This window comes from Fukomys damarensis, unplaced genomic scaffold (genome assembly GCF_012274545.1).
Source record: "Fukomys damarensis isolate Sample0158 unplaced genomic scaffold, DMR_v1.0_HiC HiC_scaffold_38, whole genome shotgun sequence".
Lineage (NCBI taxonomy): Eukaryota > Metazoa > Chordata > Mammalia > Rodentia > Bathyergidae > Fukomys > Fukomys damarensis.
In genome coordinates, this window is record NW_022900950.1 from 70,687,648 (window position 1) to 70,708,332 (window position 20,685).

Here is a 20,685-nt window from a genome sequence, read left to right on the forward strand (position 1 = left end):
TTATCTACCAAAAGACCAGATTCACAAAAAAAAAAAAAAAAAGCAACACCACTGTTGTCTTTCTTCCCTCCCTTATACTCCACCAGCCAAGGAAGAGTAAACTCATATCATAAAAAAGACTCAAAATCAAATATCACACTCCAAGCTAAACAAATTTTGTCCCAGGCTACTTACTGTCTGTCCTTCAAGCCCATTCATTGTTCCTGAAATTATTTACTCTTTCTAGAAAACCACCCATTTCCCCCTCATCCCCTCTCTATGAACAGGATCTTTAAGCTTCTATCATTTAGCTTTCTATGAGCTTCATCCTTTATGAGACTCCTGTGTGCCTGTATGTCAGTAAAACTGCATGCTTTTTCTCCTACTAATCTGCCTGCTGTCAGTTTATTTTATGGATTCAAATCATCAAACCTTCAGTGCTAGGAAAGTTTCTTACAGTGCTTGGAACACATCAAGCTCTCCAAAATGCCATAAAGTCAACAAGTAGCTACTGAACACCAGTATGTCAGGCATGGTTATAATCACTGCAAATAAATTAAAAAAAAAAAAAAAGGACACAAATTCCTCCCTGATGGAATTTGTAATCTAGAAAAAAAAATCTAACATCAACAGTGGTTGGTATTATTATCACAGCTAATAAACCAACAGGGTTCAATGCCGCCAGAAGACATTTAGCAATTTTGGATATTGGCATCTAGCAGAAACTATTCAGGGATGTTAATGTGACTGATATCCCACCATGCACAGGTCAGCTCTCTAAAAAAAAAACAGGAAAAAACTGGCCCAAAATTTCAACAGAATAGAGGTTGAGTAACTAAAGGTTACTGAATCAATTCGGCATCCCTAAGTGATAATAGTACCTATATTTTATGGAACATAGTAATATTATGCACATATACATAGGTCTATATATGTATTAAATAATATTTATAAAGTAATATCAATTCTATGTAGATCCTTTAAAACATATCTTTCTAGTATGTGCTACTTTAAAAAACCCCAGGTGTTGGATTTTATTAAATAGACCAAGTCACTTTATAATCAATGGTACCACCTTGTACCATGTCTAGGTTTTAAATCATTACTAATCCTTTTTGATCCTCACACACCACCTACAAAGGCTGATCTTTCATGTCACATCTGTGATGAGTTGGACATCTGAAATAAGTAGTGGAGTGGTTCACAAGAAACACCAGACCAGGAGCCTGGAGATGTAAGAACTGGATTCATAATCTCACTGCCTGTGCCATCTCTGGACAAGTCATTTAACCTCTCTGAGCACCACAGGCTCACCATCACCAAAGCAGGGGGCTAGAATAAATCTCCTGGAAGTTCAGAGGAACGTTAAATAAGATAAAGTATGAGCATTCTCAGGAAGCTGCAAGGAGGATGTACCTCAGGCTGCACTTGCAATATATGAAAGAGACCATCTTCACTGTCCCCATGCCTGCTACGGTTTGGTGTCTCCCAAAGGCCCAGTTATTACAGGGTTGACCCTCAGCCCATGGCACTACTGCTAGAAGAGTAACCCTAAAGAGAGAGGGCCTAGGGAGAGGACTTCCTGTCACAGACTGTATGCTCTTGAGGGTCTTGAGGGGAATACTGGTTTGCCAGCTCTCTCTTCTTTCTCTCTATTGTATCTTGGTCAGGAGACAGTCTTGCTACACAGTGCTGCCGCAATGTGCTGTCTCACCACAGGTCCAAAAGCAACGGGGCTAATCTAGCATCGACCAAAATGTGCAAAACTGAGCAAAAATAAACCTCTCCTCTTTTTGTAAAGCGGAGTACCTCAGGCATTTTGTAACAGTAATGAAAAGTTGACTAACATAGCCAACACGTATTGAGCAGTCGCTTTCTTTTCATCATGCATATCTTCGTTTAATCCTGAGACAGGCATGCTGATCCATTCCAGTGGAAGATCAGAGTGGGGCACAGGCCCTGGGATAACTTGCTTGCCATGACAAGGTCAGTGAGCGGCAGAATGAGAGCTCCCATCCCTACAGTAATCACCCTTTTCCTGACATCTGAGATGAATTGCTCTGTTCTCTAGCTACCATGTTTATTCCCTGCTCCTTGACTCATCAGCCAGTTGATTCACTCACCAAAGAAAATGAATTTTCATCTTTAAAATTACTTTTTTTAAAAACAGGTGATATGTGTGCAGAATACATACTTCCAAAGTCAAAGGCACAGAAGGATGTATGGTGACAATCAGAGCTCCTTTCCTCGTCTTCCAGCTACCCAAGTCCTTCTATGGAGAAAGCACCCTTCCCGGTTTCTTGTGTGTCACACCAAAATGTTCTATACAATGTGTGCTCTTTTTCTAAAATACAGATAAAACTCATAACATACAAATAATTAACGTGTAACTTGATGTCTTCTGCTAAACAATATTCTGGAGGGAAATCCATGTTATCACACACAGGGACTTCCTTTACTTTTACTAATGTTGTCAAAGTGTTCTGTAATGAGTCATTCTCAAACAGACTGATGTTCAAGGTGTTTCTGATGCAATGATGTTACATGGAGCACTTTACACACATATTTCTTTTGTTGTGAGATATACTTGAAATCATTTCTGAAAGTGGAACTGTTGAGTCCAAGTGTATGTATGCTTTAAACCTTTTATTAAACTGAATTGTTCTCCATAGTTTATATTCTCACCTAGAATGCTTCAGACCACAACGCACTGTGCCTTTACTCCTGTATTTTCATCAAAGAAGGTCATAAAAATATTTTAGTTTTTCTAACTGGTAAAATCTCATCAACCCATGTGTATCCCATTACATTTTAAATTTCTCTTAGTATAATTAGGATTTTTTTCATGAACCAATTGTTTATTTTTTATCTCTGAATGTTGTTTTTATAATCTTTATTCATTTTCCTAGTGGGTTGGCTTCTTTTCTTCATGGAGTTGTAGCAGTCCTTTACAAGAGAAATTAACCTTTGTCTATAAATTGCAAGTATGTCTCTCTAGTTTCTTATTATATAGCCAACAATATCTAATTTGTAAATAGTAGGTGATTTTCTCAGCTTTTTGCTTTTATTTCGTACTTGGAAAGGTCTTTTCACAGTTATTTTTAAAATTATGTTTTATTTCAGTACTTCTGTGGTTGTTCTCAAAGTTCAAATCTCTGAAGGCCCCAGGTTATTTTGGTGTAGAGTAAGAGATAGATTCAACTTTCTTGTTCCTGATGGTTATGCAGTTTGTCACAATACATGTTACTGAATACCCCACTGATCGGAAGTGCCAGCTTTATTATATAAAATTTCCCATATTTTGCATATCTACTTATTGACTTTCTGTTGATATGTCTGACAGTCAAAAATATGCTGCATATTTTAAGTATAGTGACTGTATAGTATGTTTTATGTCTGGTAGGGATTGTTACCTGTATTATTTGTCTTTTCCAGAATTTTTCTAGTTGTTCTATAGGAACTTAATTAATTGGCATTTTTCTTAGCACTAGATTCTATCTAAAATTAACTTAGGATATACTCATGCGTTTTGGAGGCCAAGGCTTCCCATCCATAAACATTGTACACCTTTGCACTTGGTTCTAGTCTTTTTCCCTCTTAGCCTCTTTTGGTAAGCCTCTGTTAATATTTTAAAAGACTCTTTCACAAACGTTACCCTTGGAGTTAAGAATATATTCCTGTTTAACTTTATCATGTCTAGATCTTATTTCTCAGTAGATATGGCAATAAAAACTGTTAGCTATGGTTTTATGTAAAAAGTCATTCATTTTTATTTCAGTTTTGGTTGAATGCCCAGTTCTTGAAACTTTGCAAATGCCGGCTTGAAAAATTCACAAGAACTATAGCCATACAACACATCTTCTTTTAATTCCGACTAAGAAATACATTCCTCCTGAAGTATTTGGCACAAAAACAGGACTTGTTAGATTTTTGAAAACCTTTGCATTGTGTTAGCTTCCCACCTCTAATTTGGAGAGTACCTAGATCAAAATTTCTTATTTCTTATTAATCCAAATTATATCTCTTATGAACAGTTTTTATAAAAGTAAGACTATTGAACTCACCTCCTAAGTTCATTCCAGCTTGAAGACATTTCTGAAGCCTGCAGGCGGGACAATTCTTTCGTCGAATCTTATCAATGATGCAGTCATTCCTTCCAGCACATAAATAGTTGTGTTGCCCTGATTTAATAATAACAGAAACAATTGTTAAGATGACTGTCATGCTAGTATAAAACATTAATAAGTACAATGAGAATATGACACACCCAGTTGCTGACTTTGAAATCTCTTTAAAACAGAAGAAGTCAAAACACTATCTATGGATAATATGGAGAAGTGGGTGGTCAACTCAATGAGTTGAGAATTCTGTGTACCTGTGCTAACAATACACTGATTTCCAAGCACATTATTTTCTAAGAGTCACCTTCCCCCACTGTTTTAGTTTCACAGATAGCTGCATGGATTCAGACAATAGTGCAAATATCCTTCCAATATTAAAATGGAACTAATTCAAACAAGGGCCTACTTCATCAATTTAGGCTGCAAAGCCTACCCACTACTGATGATTTCCCATATATAATTTCACTGGGAAGACCTTTAGGTCCAAGAGTTGGAAATGTTTAGCTCTTTCATCCTGTAAATGCATCCAGTATATGTGTGTGTGTGTGTGTGTGTGTGTGTGTGTGTGTGTGTGTGTGTGTGTGTGTGTGTGTCAGATGTGGGCACAGCATAGTTAGAGAGTGGAATCTACTGGCAAAATATGAAAGTGTAGGCCAGCCCTATTATTAATTTATTCAGAATTACTTACTGGATATCTACTAGGTATTAGGTACTGGTAGAAACAATAATGATCTAACAATGAGCACAGATTCAATGTCTCTGCTCTTGTTAACTTTCTTTCAATTTAGTGGAGACAGACAATACATGAAATATAGAAAAGGTTAGACAGTAATTAAGTGCTAGAGAGAAAAATGAAGAGAAGGGGCACATGGCCGAGTGGTTACATCGAATTTTGAAACTTTACTGTGCATGGGTAGAGATTCACAGGAAGGTGATTTTTAAATGAATATCTAAGGGTCCTTCAATCTAATTGTGTAGTCATTGCAGGGCAGAGAATATAACAGGCAGAAAGGAAAGCAAATGAGGTAGGGTACGAACTGGGATTATTTAGCCTATCTGAGGAATAACAAGGACAAGAGCATGAATGAGCAGGAGGGAAACAGTGGAGAATAAGAGAGGCAGCAGTGCAGAGCTAACATGATGCCGATGACAGGACCTTAAAAGTCAGTCTAGATTTTGGCTGTTTCTCTGAGCGAGAGAGGAAGCCACTAGGCAAGAGGGCCTGGAGCAGAGAAGCCCCTCCAGAGGACTCAGACTGAACAGCATGTTGCACAGGGTTTGTGGTGGACTAGGGCTCGCGACAGAAAGGCTAGGGACATGGAGCAATGATTATAATGTCAGGGAAAAATCAGAGTGGGTTGGGTCAGTGTGATGGTGGTGAGATGTGGTGAGATCCTAGACGTACTCAGAATGTAGAACTGCCAGGATGTGCTGAAGGAGCAAAGAGGAAATTGTTGGGTTGAACAACTCGTTCAACCATTAGTTAAAACGGGGAAGATGCGAAGAACTTGTGGGTGGGCGGCTACCCTAGATCAGTGTTGAGCATAAACTGTTCAGGCTGTGATGCCTGATGGGCATCCAGGTGGAGATCTCAGCACCAGATACTGGGCTGGGCGTGAGGAGGACGTCTGGGCTGGAAATGAAATCAGTGTATGGTGTCTGTGGTAAGTTATGAGGCCTGGGGGAGTCACCTGCTAGGTGAGTACAGACTGCAAAGAAAAGGGATCTGGGTGCTGAGCCATGGATCACTGAAAATATGCAAATGAGAGAGGGAGATGGATCACTGTTAACACAGCGAAAGAGTTTGGGTCTTCCCTCTGGCCCAGAGCTATCAGGACCCCTTGTTTGAGAATCACTAATTATAATAAAAATAATGTGTATCAATTAATGTAATTAGAGTAACACTCTAGGGCACACACTCTGTGGCATTACTGTAAATCTTGATAATAAAAAACAATAAAACGACGGTAATAAAAGAGGGAAATCTATTAAAGTGACCAAACTAAACTCTATCACTATAATAACCTAATATATCTTAGAAAGGTTCTTAATGAATACAGGTAGATGTAGGTAATTCCACACAGGTAATCAATACCTATACAAAAAAACCAGCCACTGATTAATGTAGTATTTCATGATGCTGCATAAAGTTTCCACTTTTAAACAAAAATTTAAAGCCCTATTAGAGTACTATCTTATTTAAACCTTAGAACAACTCTACAACACAGACAATTACTGTTACTGGTACTGTTCACCAGAAGAAACTCAACCTAGAACTGACTTTCCAAAAAGGTAGAAATGGAAGCAGAATTCAGAAAGTCTGATAATATTGCTGTACTTCAGGGCCAAAGGGTTTTCTAAAGAGCAACTAGCAGTATAAATTATTGGTGGTCTCACAGGGCGCTGAAAATGCTCTTTGGAAATAACACGCATGGAAACATTCTTTAAGTGAAGCATACTTCTTTACCAGGCAGAATTTCCATTGGCAACCAGCAGTATGTGCCTTTTGCATGGTACAAGACTGAATACCAAACCACAGATTTCATTTATAACTCACAATAAACTGAATAAAGTCAAAAGAAGTAACTGAATGCTATTTTAATTTAATTCAATTCACAAAGTATCTATGGGTAACCTCTTATGCGTACAAGGCCACAAAGCATTTGTATAAAGGATTAATCAGATGTAAGGTCCTTTCCACTTCTGTGAATAAACACTATCCATATCCACATCTTTTAGGTTGTAGGCATATAAGATTGTGTTTAAAAATGGTCCTTTAGGACATGCTGTGTGATTTTCTCCTCTGGGCATTCAAAAATAGGGACTTGCAAAAGCTGGGATTGTTTTGTAAGCATTGTTTTTTATAAGGAATATCCTTTAAAAATCCGTATTATTGTAACTTCAGAATGATTTTCTTCCCAATTCAGCATTCCTATATTTCACATACAGGATACAAGAAATGTAAGAGATAACTAGACATATCATAACAGATTTCAGAGAATTATGTCATTCTTGCTTTTAGTTATATAAACATTACAGATTTAAATTTCACCTACATGAATATGTAACATGCGTCTCACCCCTTAATCTATATTAAAGCAACAATAACAATAGAAACAGCAAAATTGAGAATGTACCTAGTTGACTTAAATTTTTGATAATGACTTTTGAACATTATGTTGTTTCTTTATTAAGATAGTTAACCCAGAAGAAGTCACAACTTGGGCTTTGCGTGGTAATTTCCTAGGTAAAACCTAACATAGGGCTGACAACCATGATGCTTTGGACCAGAGAGTTGGTGGCCTTGAATGACATGCTAAGGAACTCAGATTCCCTTCATCAGGCAATGGAGTGTCACTATGGAGTTCTGCTAACAGAGTGCTAGGTCCAGAGCTGCAGTTTAGAAATGTTAATCTTAAGGTTATTTTGTAGGTAGACAGAATGGAAGTAGGGGACACTACGAACCATTCTCATGAAAGTGACAGCCCCATCCAAGTGGGTGGATATGCATAAATCAAAATATACAGGCACAGGAATATTCCTGGGTTAAAAAGAAATCTTAGTAGTCAAAGAGAGATTTATTTCTTCTTCATGTGACATGTTCATTTTGAGAAGAATTCTACTCGTAGTAATGGCAGAATATCTTCAAACAGATCAACTTCCCACCCGTAACTATGAACTTTCTAGTAAAGGTAAGTAGGGTATCCTAGAGCTATACAGAGAGACAGAGAAGGACACACACACACACACACACACACACACACACACACACACACACAAACACACACGAGAAAGAAGAGAGGAGAAGGAAAGAAGGGATAAGGGGAGAGAGGGGAGCGGGGGAGAGAGAGAGCCAGAGCCAGAGGTAGACACAGATATTGATTTAGTGATTTGAAAGCATTGGGGGGTGATTAAAAGCTGGCAGAAACTGGAAGAAAATTGACTCTTGAAAAATCATCTTAGGTAAGATTTTGTGTCTGAGTGACTTTTCCCTGAAGGTTTTATATTCCAAACGGTGCAAACAAAAAACTCAGTCTTAACTGTCTAACAAAGCACAGGACAGACTCTGCGACTGCCATCACAGATAGGCACACGATCCTAAAAGAAGGGTGGAGATAATAAATACACAGGTTAACTCCCTCAGAATTGTTGGGTGACTTCAGAAATGATCCTAAGACTCTAAAGGTTTTAAGGGTAAAACAATAACCTAAGGCTGAATATATTTGTAGACATTTCAGCTGCTGCCAGAATTACCGGGGATACGGTTTGAAGCCTAATAAATTAAGAAGACTCAATAAATGCCTGAGGTTTTCCACTGAAATTCCAGAAGGTTTATGCTCTACAAAGAAATACAATGCCCCAGGATTAAGGCAAAATAGACCAATTTACAATAAGGGGGAGAAGAAAAACACTGACCACTAAAACTTAATATTCTAGAGAAATATAATAAAATCCAGAATATATGAACCAAAGTCAATAGAAAAATTAACAAGCAGAAATGTACTTACAAAAATAATCCAGAGTTTGGAATCATCACATAAAGATTTAAAAATATATGTGTTAGAATATACAAGAAAAGATGAGTAAAGGTGGTAAAGAAATGGGGAGCTGTTAGTGTCAGAAAATGTAAAAGCAGTACAAAGAAATACAAAACAAATGGAAATCAAATAACTGAAAATTATAGTATCTAAAATTAAAATGTTCATTAGTTAGAATTAACAATATGCTAGACACTCAAGCATGGTGTAAGTTTCTTACATTATATTTGAAATAGAATAAACTAACTTCAGGTAGACTGTAAGTAAAGAATATATCCTATGATCTCCAGAGCAGTGGCTCTCAAAGTATGGCCCTTCTACCAATTGTGTCAGAATCATCTAAGAACTTACCAAAAATTTAAATTTACAATCCCCTCTCCAAACCTAGTAACTTAGGCAAGAAATCAGTATTTTATATCACTGATGCATATGCCATGAAACAGCCATTAAAAAATAATAAATGTAGCTTGACACAAGAGAGTTATAAAGTGGAATACTGAAAAATGTACCATTTAGGAAGACATAAAAGGAAAAACACTGCCAGAGATTTAGCTCAATGGTTTTGCTGCCTGCCTCATAAGTGCAAGGACTAGAGTTCAATCCCCAGTACCCCCCCCAAAAAAACCCCCAAAAAACAACAACAAAAAAAAGGAAAAATAGCAAAGTAAAATATATTATCCTAAGTACAGCAGTAATTTCATTAAATGTAAATGGTTTAAATACTTGAAAGTCAAAGATAATGGTTTAGATTGTTTTAAAAAGACTCAAATATGTGCTAAAATGCCTTTTATTTATTTATTTTTGGTACTGGGGATTGAACTCGGGACCTTGTGCTTGTGAGGTAGGCAGTGGAACCACTGAGCTAAATCCCCAGCCCTTGTGCCTTTTCCATTAAAAAAGCACAAACAAATTACAGGTTAAAGGATGGAAAAGTACATACCAGACAAACTTTAGCATAAGAAGCCTAATGTGGCTATTTTAAAATCGGAAAAAGAAGACTTAAAGACAAAGGATATTTCCAAAGACAAAGAATGTTATTGGAGATATCTATCAAATGGATATTAAACATACTGAAATATCTAGGCATCTAATGGCAGAACTTCCAATTATATATGAGGCAGCAAGCCTTTATTATGAGGACAATCTGCCGGGCTGCCTCTGAACAAAGGAGAAAGAGCAATATGGCTGAGACCAGGGAGTGAGTCTTATAGGAGCTGGGGTGTGGCTTACAGGAGCTGGGGTGGGGTCAAGTGATGTGGCGGCAAGGGGTTCCAGAAGCCTGTGACATCACTAGTTGCTAGGGAGGTAGCAAGTATCAGGTTACTCCTTTGGTGGGAAGAGGGGCATTTTGGGAAGAAGAAGGTTGTCCTTTTGGTGGAAGAAGCCATATTCTAAATGGAAAGCAGGGCATTATGGGAAGGAGAAAGCTGTTGTTTTATGTAGCATCCATCTCCAGGCAAGGAAAATCTAACAAAGATGTGTCTCAAGTATGACCTAGTGCTAAATACTCACCAAGACCAGACAGGCAGGAAGTTTAGGCTGTACACTTTGTTACCTATCTGTAATCTTAGGATGTCTGTAAGTTTCTTGTTTATGCTCAGGACCCACCTATATGTCTGTAGATGTCAGGAGAGATACAAATACACAGAGGATCGGTTGGTCAGTTTCTTTCAAGAAAATAAGCCATAAATATACTCTCCTTTCGCACCAGGAATAGTAACAATAGAACACCAAACCTAAAAATCACTGGATCATGCTCTGATGCAAGCCATAACTGCCACTCCTGAAATGGCAGGAAGTTACGCTGTGTCTGTGAGCGCTGCTCTGCGATGAGAGAATATGTCCTGAAGGGACATAGATTTGTGCTTCAGAAGGACCACTGGGCGGTCCCTGAGGAAGACGGCTCCACCTCCGTGGAGGTGCAGAGACCTGAACCTGTGCTCAGGGGAGCTGGGTTCCAGGGAAGTGTGTGCTTCTGAGCCCCTGCAGGGGGAGTGGAAGGCAGCACCGGGCCTGTCCCTTGTGTTCACTTCAACTGGAGCAGCTCTTTCTGTTGCTTTGTTTTCTTTTTAACATATCAAGATCTATGTAAGAGTTAATTAAAAAAAAAAGACTTTAAAGTCTAAGACTCCTTTGAGCTAGAAGTGGTAAAGTAGTAGAAGCCAGCAGGCTAGTCACAATCCCACTGTACATGGAATCTTCACTGAGACAGAACATACAATGAGCAGATATGAAATTTTTTTAAATCTGAAATTTTAAAAGGATTGAAATCATATGTAATTTTCTAATCACAAAGGAATAAAATTCAAAGTAAGCAACAGAAAGATGTGTAGGAGAGCCCTCAGGTACTTAAAAATTAAATGACACATTTCTAAAACATTTATAGGGCCAAGAAGAAAACAAGAGAAGTGACTAAATATTTCATATTAACATATTAAATTTGCAGCTAACGTATTTAGTGAAAACAATGTATCTTTATATTATAGTTTGTATTAGAAAAGAGTTTAATACTGGTGGTCTAAGATTCTACCATAAGAAATTAGGAAGGAAAAAAAAAACCCAATCCAAAAGTAAACTATGAATGAAATAATAAGCAATAGAAGTTAATGACAATGAACTAAGCCAAGCAATGGAGGAAAATCAGAAATTAAGCAGCTGCAGATGGGATGGGAATTCTGTTGCATGCTTTCTCATTCCAGGGCCTGGGATGATGGGAACAGCCACCACTGTGAAAACTGCCAGGCTCACGGCAAGTCAGGAGAATCTGAGTTAGGCAAGCTAGACTCCAGCCCAGAAAGGTCAGTGGTCACTGCTCAGATCCGGTGCAATGATCGTGTCCAACCACAAGGAGGCCAGGAACCGGAACATTCCTCAGTGTTCAGGAGGTAAAAAGCAGGAAATACATGGGCAAGTTCACTGAAGCCTCAGTCTTGTGGAAATAAGAACATAAAATTCAGCTTCGATAAAAAGCTCCCTTCAAAAGTAGTGAACCTTTTGCATTACTGCCTTTTTTTGGTTATGCATAATAACAGATAAACCCAAGGGCTAGTTACATAAATGGCTGAACTCCTTGAAATAGTAGTAAGACATGACCAGCATTGAATATGCTTTCTTTTGGAAGAAAACAAACATCAATGGTCTATTTCAATAAAAATGGAATCCAGTGATCACTTTTGACCAAGTTTAAAAATCTATTACCTGTCCTTTTGATACTAATATGCTAATATGCATAAATACTTAGGAATCTCAACAAAAATTTGGAAACTAAGTAAATCAAAAGCTTAGGTAAATGCAAAAGTCCTACAATTTCCAAATAGATTACCATTATTTCCCTTAAAATATGGAGAAAGTTCTGTCCATCTAGCTGGTCACACACACTGTAATAGATACTACAAAGGAAAAAAGCATATACTTTTACAATATAGAAACAAAGAGAAAAAAACAGCTTAAAGTAAAAGGAATATAATTTCATCATTCCAAAATATTCTCTTAAACTTTTGGATGAAATTTGCTAAGCATTCATCTACAGGTACTCTGATAATCTACCCCAGCACCGTGGAGTATTAAGTTTTTAAGCTAATGGAGAAGAGTAAAGATGATGCACTGCCTGGCACACAGCTGCTCCATAAATGTTTTCTTAAAAAAGAAAGAATACTATACCAGTAAACTAAAACGCAGTAAAACTTGCAGAACTTACACATTCTTACACTAGGTATGCAAGGTTTGCAGAGACAAATCCACAGTAATGAATATTCACACAAACATACTCCCTCCCAAGTAAGTGGCTTACATAAGAGTTACACATACAAGACATTTCTGCTTCATCCCCAGCATTCTATCTTTTGATCGCCCCACTCCTTTACCCGTAACTTTCATTTAAATAGGAAACATCCCACAAAGACTATTAAGGGCTCAATCCACAAAAGTTCAGAGGTAAGAGACAGAGAGGTCTTTGCATCATCAATGAAGTAATCAATGGGTTCACCATGGAATGGGCTATTAGCAGGCGGGGCCCAGCAGGAGGAAGTAGGTCTCTAGGTGTGGCCTTGGAGGGCATATCAGGTCCTCAGCCCCTTCCTGTCTGGCTCTGGCTCCTCCCTTCTCTCTGTTTTCCTGGCTGCCCTGAGGTGAGCAGCATTCCCCTACCTGTCCTGCCATGATGTCTCTGCCATGGAGCCAGTCATTAGTAGACTGAAAGTCTGAGCCAAAGTAAACTGCTTCTCTTTTCAGTTGTATTCTTTAGGTATTTTGTATCAGTGTCTGGGGAGTAAACACAGCCCTTAGGAAAAGAATTATCAGGATTTGCAAGGAAGCTGTAGATGGATCCATGAAAGGCAGCAACAGCTTAACCTGAGGGAAGGACTTCAAGCTCAGATTCTGTGCCTTTTTGGTGTCCTGGGTTCTAAATCTTTTCCCCACACAGCCCACATCATTCCTCACTGAAGTTGGTTAGGTTGCCATAAACTGTGGTTATTATAAACTCATCTGGATGTAAAAGCATCTTGTATTAAGAATGAAGATTGCCTAGTAGTGCTCACCCACCTGCATGTACTAGCTCAATGCATGTCTTGCCTTAGGCTGTGGCAGTGTTTAGGGAAAAGGCAGTCATCTTAGAAAACAGAGTGTTTTCCAGGTTAGAATCAATCCAGATGGAGCACCAAGATGGTCAGTAAGTACACATGAAATATAAATTAGCAGATTTCTAAAAACCTGGAAAAGTACTCAAATGAAAAAAAAATACCTTAAAGATTTAAAATACAAAGCAAAACAACAAAGTTGAGTTTAAAAACAAAACACAAATCAAAGGCATTGCTTTTCTCCTCTACTATTTTAAAACTATGGTGTGTCTTTTAACTGTTGAATAATCCAGTAGAAACTTCATTATTTTAAAAGTCTCTGAAGTCAATAAAAATTATTTTTAAATTTTTTGATTATGTTGAAATAAAAACTGACTACTCATTATACTTGCGCTGGTCCCAAATGAGAAAAGGCAGACTGGGTAACATGTTGGCCTTCAAGCCCTAGTACTGGAAGCACAGAGAAGCCAGCAAATGAGATGCAGCAAGGAGAAGACACAGGTTTTGTAAACACATGGGTTCGGATCTGTAGCTCAGTCACCAAGAAACCATGGGTCTTACCTGGGTTGCTGACATTTCTAAGTCTTGGTTTCCCAATGCATACAAAGGTTTCCCAATGCATTAACGTCTACTTTGTAGGAGGTTTCAAGTGAATGAAGGAATTTGTAGGAATGCATTCAAATGAAAACAAAATACAGATGCACATATACACACGTATGTTAAGAAGCACAACGCTTGAAGACTCCAACATAAAACGGCAGTAGAGGCATTATCGCCTGTCATCTATTTGGTTGGCTCACTTTGTTTTTGAAAAGCACAGTGAGAAAATTCAAGGAACAAATATAGCCAACTCTTTAACTACAAGTGAGTAAAGTACTTCCTGCAGGCACGGAGTATCACACGGAGGGAGGAAGGCCTAGAGATGAAAAGGGCCCACTTGAGACAAGACAAACACTATTAACTTCTGATCCCATCTTCCAGTCGACTTCTGCTAAAAGCTGGCAAGGACGTGAGAGGGCTGAACTATATCCTTAAAGTAAACACGGACGCAAAGCTGAGACTCTCGGATCTGTCTGCAGCTCTGCTAAGAATGCTAGACAAGGGCCCAGATTATGAGTGCGTTGTAAGAGTCTGGAAAGTTATGACTTCCTTGTATTGTTGCTCTTGACATCTTCTGTCTATTTTCTCATCTTACTTAATATTAAAACCCTTAAAAGTAAGAAGAATGAATCTCTTGAGTAAAATTACACCCTAGCTGGTCAGAGAATGTAGGATAGCACACAAATACAGTAGGTTGAGGACCAAGGCCTCTAGGAATTATTGTTAAAAAAGAGGTATTTGATTTAAATTTTGTTGTTTTATTTTACAGTGTTGGGGACTGAACGCAGGGCCTGAAGAATACTAGTCTTCCAGTAAGCTATCCACACCCTAGACCAAAAAAAAAAAAGATTTTTAAGGCAGGGCATAATAAGGAAGCAAAATGTACTCCACTCCTGCCAAGACCCATATTCTAGGAGGTGGGGTGAGACTGGAAAAGCTGAAAGGATTAAGATATGAGGTATTGATATAGTGTAACTTTAAAGAAGGAAATGCTTTGACTGAGTGAGGGATAAGGAAATATTTACAGGGAAAGAAAACATCTGAGGCAAGCCCCAGAAAATGTTTTGAATTTGAAACACGGAGAAGGCAGGTGTAGAGCATCTCAAACAAAGGAATAGCTGAGGGAGAGTAAAATACACTGTTGAAGGTGCAGGGAGCAACTCGTCTAGCTGGGATAAAGCTCAGGCAGAGAGTAGACAGGAGCAAGCCATAGGCTACATGATGTGGTATTGAGAGGATGTCCAGGGAACTGCCAGCACTCTGAGAACACAGCCTTTATCTCTCTGCTGTAGCTCAGGTCTGGAGTATCCCCCAAAGGCTTAGTCACCAGTCTACAACACGAATGGGAGGTTAAAGAGCCTTTGGGAGGTGTGGCCAAGTGGGAGGGAGATAAGTCACTGAAAGTGTACTCTTCCTCTCTTTCCTGGCTGCCATGCTATAAACAGGTGTCCTCTGTCAGATGATCCTGTTCTGATGTACTGTGTTGCCATAGGTCCAAACAAGGACAAGTGACCATGGACTGATGCCTCTGAAACCATAAGCCAAAATAAAATTTTCCTCCCAGGTATTCTGTCACAGTGTCAGAAGGCTGACTAACACACCCTCTTCTAGGTTTCAGGCCCACACATGCTCCTGTACACTAAATTACTCTGCATGGATCTCTCTGCAACTTCAAATCCCATGTTCACAAAACAAATGGAACGTTCCTACCCTATAAGGACTCCCCTTCCAGCCTCTTATAGTCCCAATTTTAAAGCTAAAGTTTCGTGTAGGGGAAATCTCCTGGCCATCATCCCAGATTCACCTCCCTCTCCTCACAATTCACTCTGTTCCATGGAATGGTCACAAAGTCCTGACTCTTCCCTCTCCTTTCTTCTGAATCCCATCTATGTTCACTGGTACTTTCTCTCCTCATTTAAACATCTTTTGCATAATTTTTGAATTACAGAGGTTGAAGCCTTGGTCTATTTGAGTGGCTTTAGACAAGTTATCTAACGTTTTGTGCTTCAGCTCTCTGATTTGTTAAATCCAGGACTACAGGAGTGCCTAACTCATGAGTTGGCACAAAGACTAGTATATCACAAAGGCACTTGAAACAGTCCCTGGGTTAAATGAATGCCAGTCCTCCTCATCACTGCACTATTGCTGCTGTCTTTATTACAGCTGTTATCACCATCACTCATATCTGCATGATATCACTATTACAGTGGGATTGTAACTAGCCTACTGGCTTCTACTACTTTACCACTTCTAGCTCAAAGGAGTCTTAGACTTTAAAGTCTTTTTTTTTTAATTAACTCTTACATAGATCTTGATATGTTAAAAAGAAAACAAAGCAACAGAAAGAGCTGCTCCAGTTGAAGTGAACACAAGGGACAGGCCCGGTGCTGCCTTCCACTCCCCCTGCAGGGGCTCAGAAGCACACACTTCCCTGGAACCCAGCTCCCCTGAGCACAGGTTCAGGTCTCTGCACCTCCACGGAGGTGGAGCCGTCTTCCTCGGGGACCGCCCAGTGGTCCTTCTGAAGCACAAATCTATGTCCCTTCAGGACATATTCTCTCATCGCAGAGCAGCGCTCACAGACACAGCGTAACTTCCTGCCATTTCAGGAGTGGCAGTTATGGCTTGCATCAGAGCATGATCCAGTGATTTTTAGGTTTGGTGTTCTATTGTTACTATTCCTGGTGCGAAAGGAGAGTATATTTATGGCTTATTTTCTTGAAAGAAACTGACCAACCGATCCTCTGTGTATTTGTATCTCTCCTGACATCTACAGACATATAGGTGGGTCCTGAGCATAAACAAGAAACTTACAGACATCCTAAGATTACAGATAGGTAACAAAGTGTACAGCCTAAACTTCCTGCCTGTCTGGTCTTGGTGAGTATTTAGCACTAGGTCATACTTGAGACACATCTTTGTTAGATTTTCCTTGCCTGGAGATGGATGCTACATAAAACAACAGCTTTCTCCTTCCCATAATGCCCTGCTTTCCATTTAGAATATGGCTTCTTCCACCAAAAGGGCAACCTTCTTCTTCCCAAAATGCCCCTCTTCCCACCAAAGGAGTAACCTGATACTTGCTACCTCCCTAGCAACTAGTGATGTCACAGGCTTCTGGAACCCCTTGCCGCCACATCACTTGACCCCACCCCAGCTCCTGTAAGCCACACCCCAGCTCCTATAAGACTCACTGCCTAGTCTCGGCCATATTGCTCTTTCTCCTTTGTTCAGAGATAGCCCGGCAGATTGTCCCTATAATAAAGGCTTGCTGTGGCTCTGGTCTGGTACTGGTTTTCGGCTCTTTTTAACCTAACAATCTTCCCCGTTACTTATTTTTAATTTATATGATAGGAAGGAGTCCTACTTCTGCTTCTCTCTAGCTCAGCTAATTTCATATTCAGGAACATCAGGAACATATTCAGGAATACACACCTCCCTCAACTCCCAACAGTGTTCTCTCCCTCTCTGTACATCTGGGAAAACACTTTATCCTCAAGATACTCCATTTTCTCTCCTTCATACTCAGGCCTCTACCAGCTTGGATGATAAGGGTGGTATGCTTTTATTAAGGAAAACACTAAGGTTTTTAAAGGAAAATTCGATGTGAAAAAGCATCAGGTTCTAGAGCTGTAAAACCATGGAAAACACCTACAAACACCCTTTAGAATCTTTAAGAAAGGATTCATGGAGAAGGTGCTCGAACTAGATCTCATGAACAGATGTTTAATTGGGAGGAGAACTGAAGGGATCCCTGATTGGACAGAATGTCCAAAATTCTGTTTTAAAAGCCAACTTAGCTTACTTTTTGGAATGTGTGTATACATGTGATATATAATAATTACATCTGTTTTGGGGCATTGGTACATGTATATATAATATCTAGACAATTCTGATTCTTTTACCCAATCCCTTCTTCATCCCCTCCCCTAGGTCCCCTACACCATCCCTACAAATTCTATGTTTTTTTGTTTCCTACCATGTCTGTTTTACTCTTTTAAAAAGAAAGCCAGTTAATCACACATTTCCCTTTACACACAAGGGCCTGACTTCAAGAAGTAAAGACACCGAAGGGGTCCATTTCTTTTCTGTCTCCTCAGAGAAGCAGTTCTGTGGCCTCAGAATGAGGTGCCACCACCCCAGGAACCATTGTGCCACACTCTTGACGTTTCCCTCCAGAGGGGAAAACTTGAAAATTCCCATTCCCTTACTGTGCTCTGAACAGTAGGTTTTGGAGAATAAATCTGGCTTGTTTGCTTCAGCTTGGTCTTCTTCCCTGGGGCAAAACTCCCTAGACAGTGGAGACTGGGCCTGCAGGATCCTGGAGGAGACTGGGCCAGGCCCAGCTGTGCCTATGCCTAATTCTAGAGCTTATGTTGCAGGACCTTTCTGCTCTTACCACTAAGTCATATTCTTCAACTTATTTACCCCCCTCCAAAAAAAAATAAAGGGTGATATTCTATCTTCTACCAGCCACTCCTTTGTTTTTCAATCTGCTCAGAATCTGGGTGGGGAAAGACAGTGCTATTTAACAAGACCCTTAGAGGTAGAGAGAGAGACTAACAGCAGAGCCCAGCAGTTCTGATCTGAACAGTACAGAGACACACAGTTCCCCCCAGTTCCAGAGTTCTGAGCTCCCCATCTCAAATCCCATCACAGGGGGCCTATGGCTCCCCCCTCAGCTGACATCCCCTAGGCCTGCTCCTTGCTTCTGAGTTTCCCTGGGGCTGGAGGTCACTCAAAGACAGGGAACCCTCAGATTGTGGTTACTATGGCAATCCAAGCGCTAGGCCACCAACCTCTGGATGACAGTTGAGGCATATTTTAAACTCTTTCCTGTTGTTTTGGTTTTCCTTCTTAAAAAAATAATCTTGTCAAAGCTCACCACAGAGTCATGTTTTCCTTTACAACATTATTTTTATGCTTACCATGTTATGTGAAATAGAATTTTCTTTTTCATCCCATAAAGCTGCAAGAGATTTTTAACTAAAAGAGACAGTAATGTATAAAAATGGTTTCATGTTTGTGACATGGAATGATACGTTGCTTAATAATCTGTGATGTGTCCGAAGTCAGCACATCTAAGGGCTTGGCTGTTAGGCTGTGTTCATTAAAACACGAGAACTTAGCATTATAGCAAGGCAGCAAACTCGTTAAGAAAACCTCTTTATTTAATTACCAGTGGGTTCTCTGGAATAACCAGAAATCAAAGCTTCTCTTTTGCAAATAAAAACAAAGTCATTCATTTTCAGTATCAGTAAGGCAATTTTACCAAATCCCTTTTAAAATTTTGAGCTTAGATCTTCTTTTCATTTTTAAAGGCCTATTTGTTGTTCTGGTGGAGATTTTTTTTTTTTTTTTTAAAGTGGTTGACAACTGCCCAGCAACAGCAGCATGTGTTTGCAGTCACTATTTTGGGCGACATCACATGTCCCTTACATAACCTTGTTTAACCGCTCTTGAACTGGTTCGAACAACCTGGGAAACAGATTAGGGCCGTCCCGCAAATTCCCCCATTGCAGATGCTGATGGGCCATTTCCCAGCCCCCCTCCCTATCTTATAATGTTGCCTGGCCAGTAGGCCTGCTGTCCAACAAGGACTGGTTATTCATTGCTGGAGCCAACTAAAACATTTGATAATTAACTTCCTCCGTTCGGTTCAAACCAGTCTGGCCTGCCCATAATAGACCAATGAACAATGATCCCCTGCTGCCCAGGTTTATGAGTGAGCCCGATCAACAGGCTTTAAAATGCCAGGGGAAAAGGAACCCACAGGGGCACAGGCTGCCCTCGCCACCTTGAAACACAAAGCTTTTGAAGTTGTGTTTTTAGGATTCTAAAATTTTCATTTAGAATTCAGATTAGACTTATCTTTCCCCTGTGGCCCTTCAGGAGTTTTCCCCATGGGAGTAAGTATAAAATTTCTAGATAAACATATTGATGTGAAAGTTGCTTTCATTTTTAAAAAATGTGCGTATGTATGTACGTGTGTGTGTGTGTGTGTGTGTGTGTATTTATCTTCTAGTCATCATGACTTAAAGTTAAGCATATTTTAGTGAGTATTTAAAAATACATTAACAATCCAGGTGCTGTAAGATTTTAACCTTGAGAAACATGCAACATGGCATGCAATGAGAAAAGACAAGTAAGTTGTCCACAAGGAACGAGGAACACTTCTTCAGGAGGACTGACTTACACCTTACACACATACAGTACTAGGAATTTAATGGGGTTGTACTCCACTATGCAAAAACATATGTTATCTAGATAAACTAATAGGTTATTCAGGGCAGTGGTCAGTGAACTAACATTTGTTGAGTTTCTAGCATGTAACAGGTGTTTCACCCATCAAATAATTTAATGCTTAATTTAAAGGGCCTTTGAGATTGGCCATGTTATCCCTATTTTACTGATGAAGACATGCTCAGAGAGGCTAAATGGTGTGGATAGTTTAGCTGGGATTCATACAAAGAACTCCATCAGAGTGCATACTTTGTTGGTCCACGTATATTAGAAATTCCCTTAAGATACTGATGCCTTCATGGAAAAATGCTGCAGAAACTGATTCTACTCTGGAACAGGCATCTCAGGCTATACTGTAAAGGATAACCACAGACCAAAACATTACTAACTGCTCTGCCATTGGAGAAGGGTAACCAATGGATATAGACTGATGTGTCTATGATTCTAATGACATCAAATAGGGATGCCACACTAAACTGCCAAACATCCCACCTCTGCCCCATCCAAAGGCACCTCTCCACCTGACTTCACAGCTGACACGTGCACATCCCAGAAAGAATGGAAAAATTTTATTTTTGCCGGGTTCACAGCAACCAGATTTCATACGTTTTTTTTTTTTTTTTTTTT

The 20,685-nt window shown here is 39.4% G+C and overlaps 1 protein-coding gene across 2 annotated transcripts in view; it reads right to left on the minus strand.

Moving 5' to 3' along the window:
• Window positions 1–20,685, minus strand: part of Nr3c2 (nuclear receptor subfamily 3 group C member 2) — a 341,763-nt gene that overhangs the window by 105,448 nt on the left and 215,630 nt on the right. For both annotated transcript variants that reach the window (XM_010632733.2, XM_010632735.3), the window contains exon 4: window positions 4,044–4,160. In XM_010632733.2, the coding sequence (XP_010631035.1) occupies window positions 4,044–4,160 (117 nt within the window). The remainder of the gene's footprint in view (window positions 1–4,043; window positions 4,161–20,685) is intronic.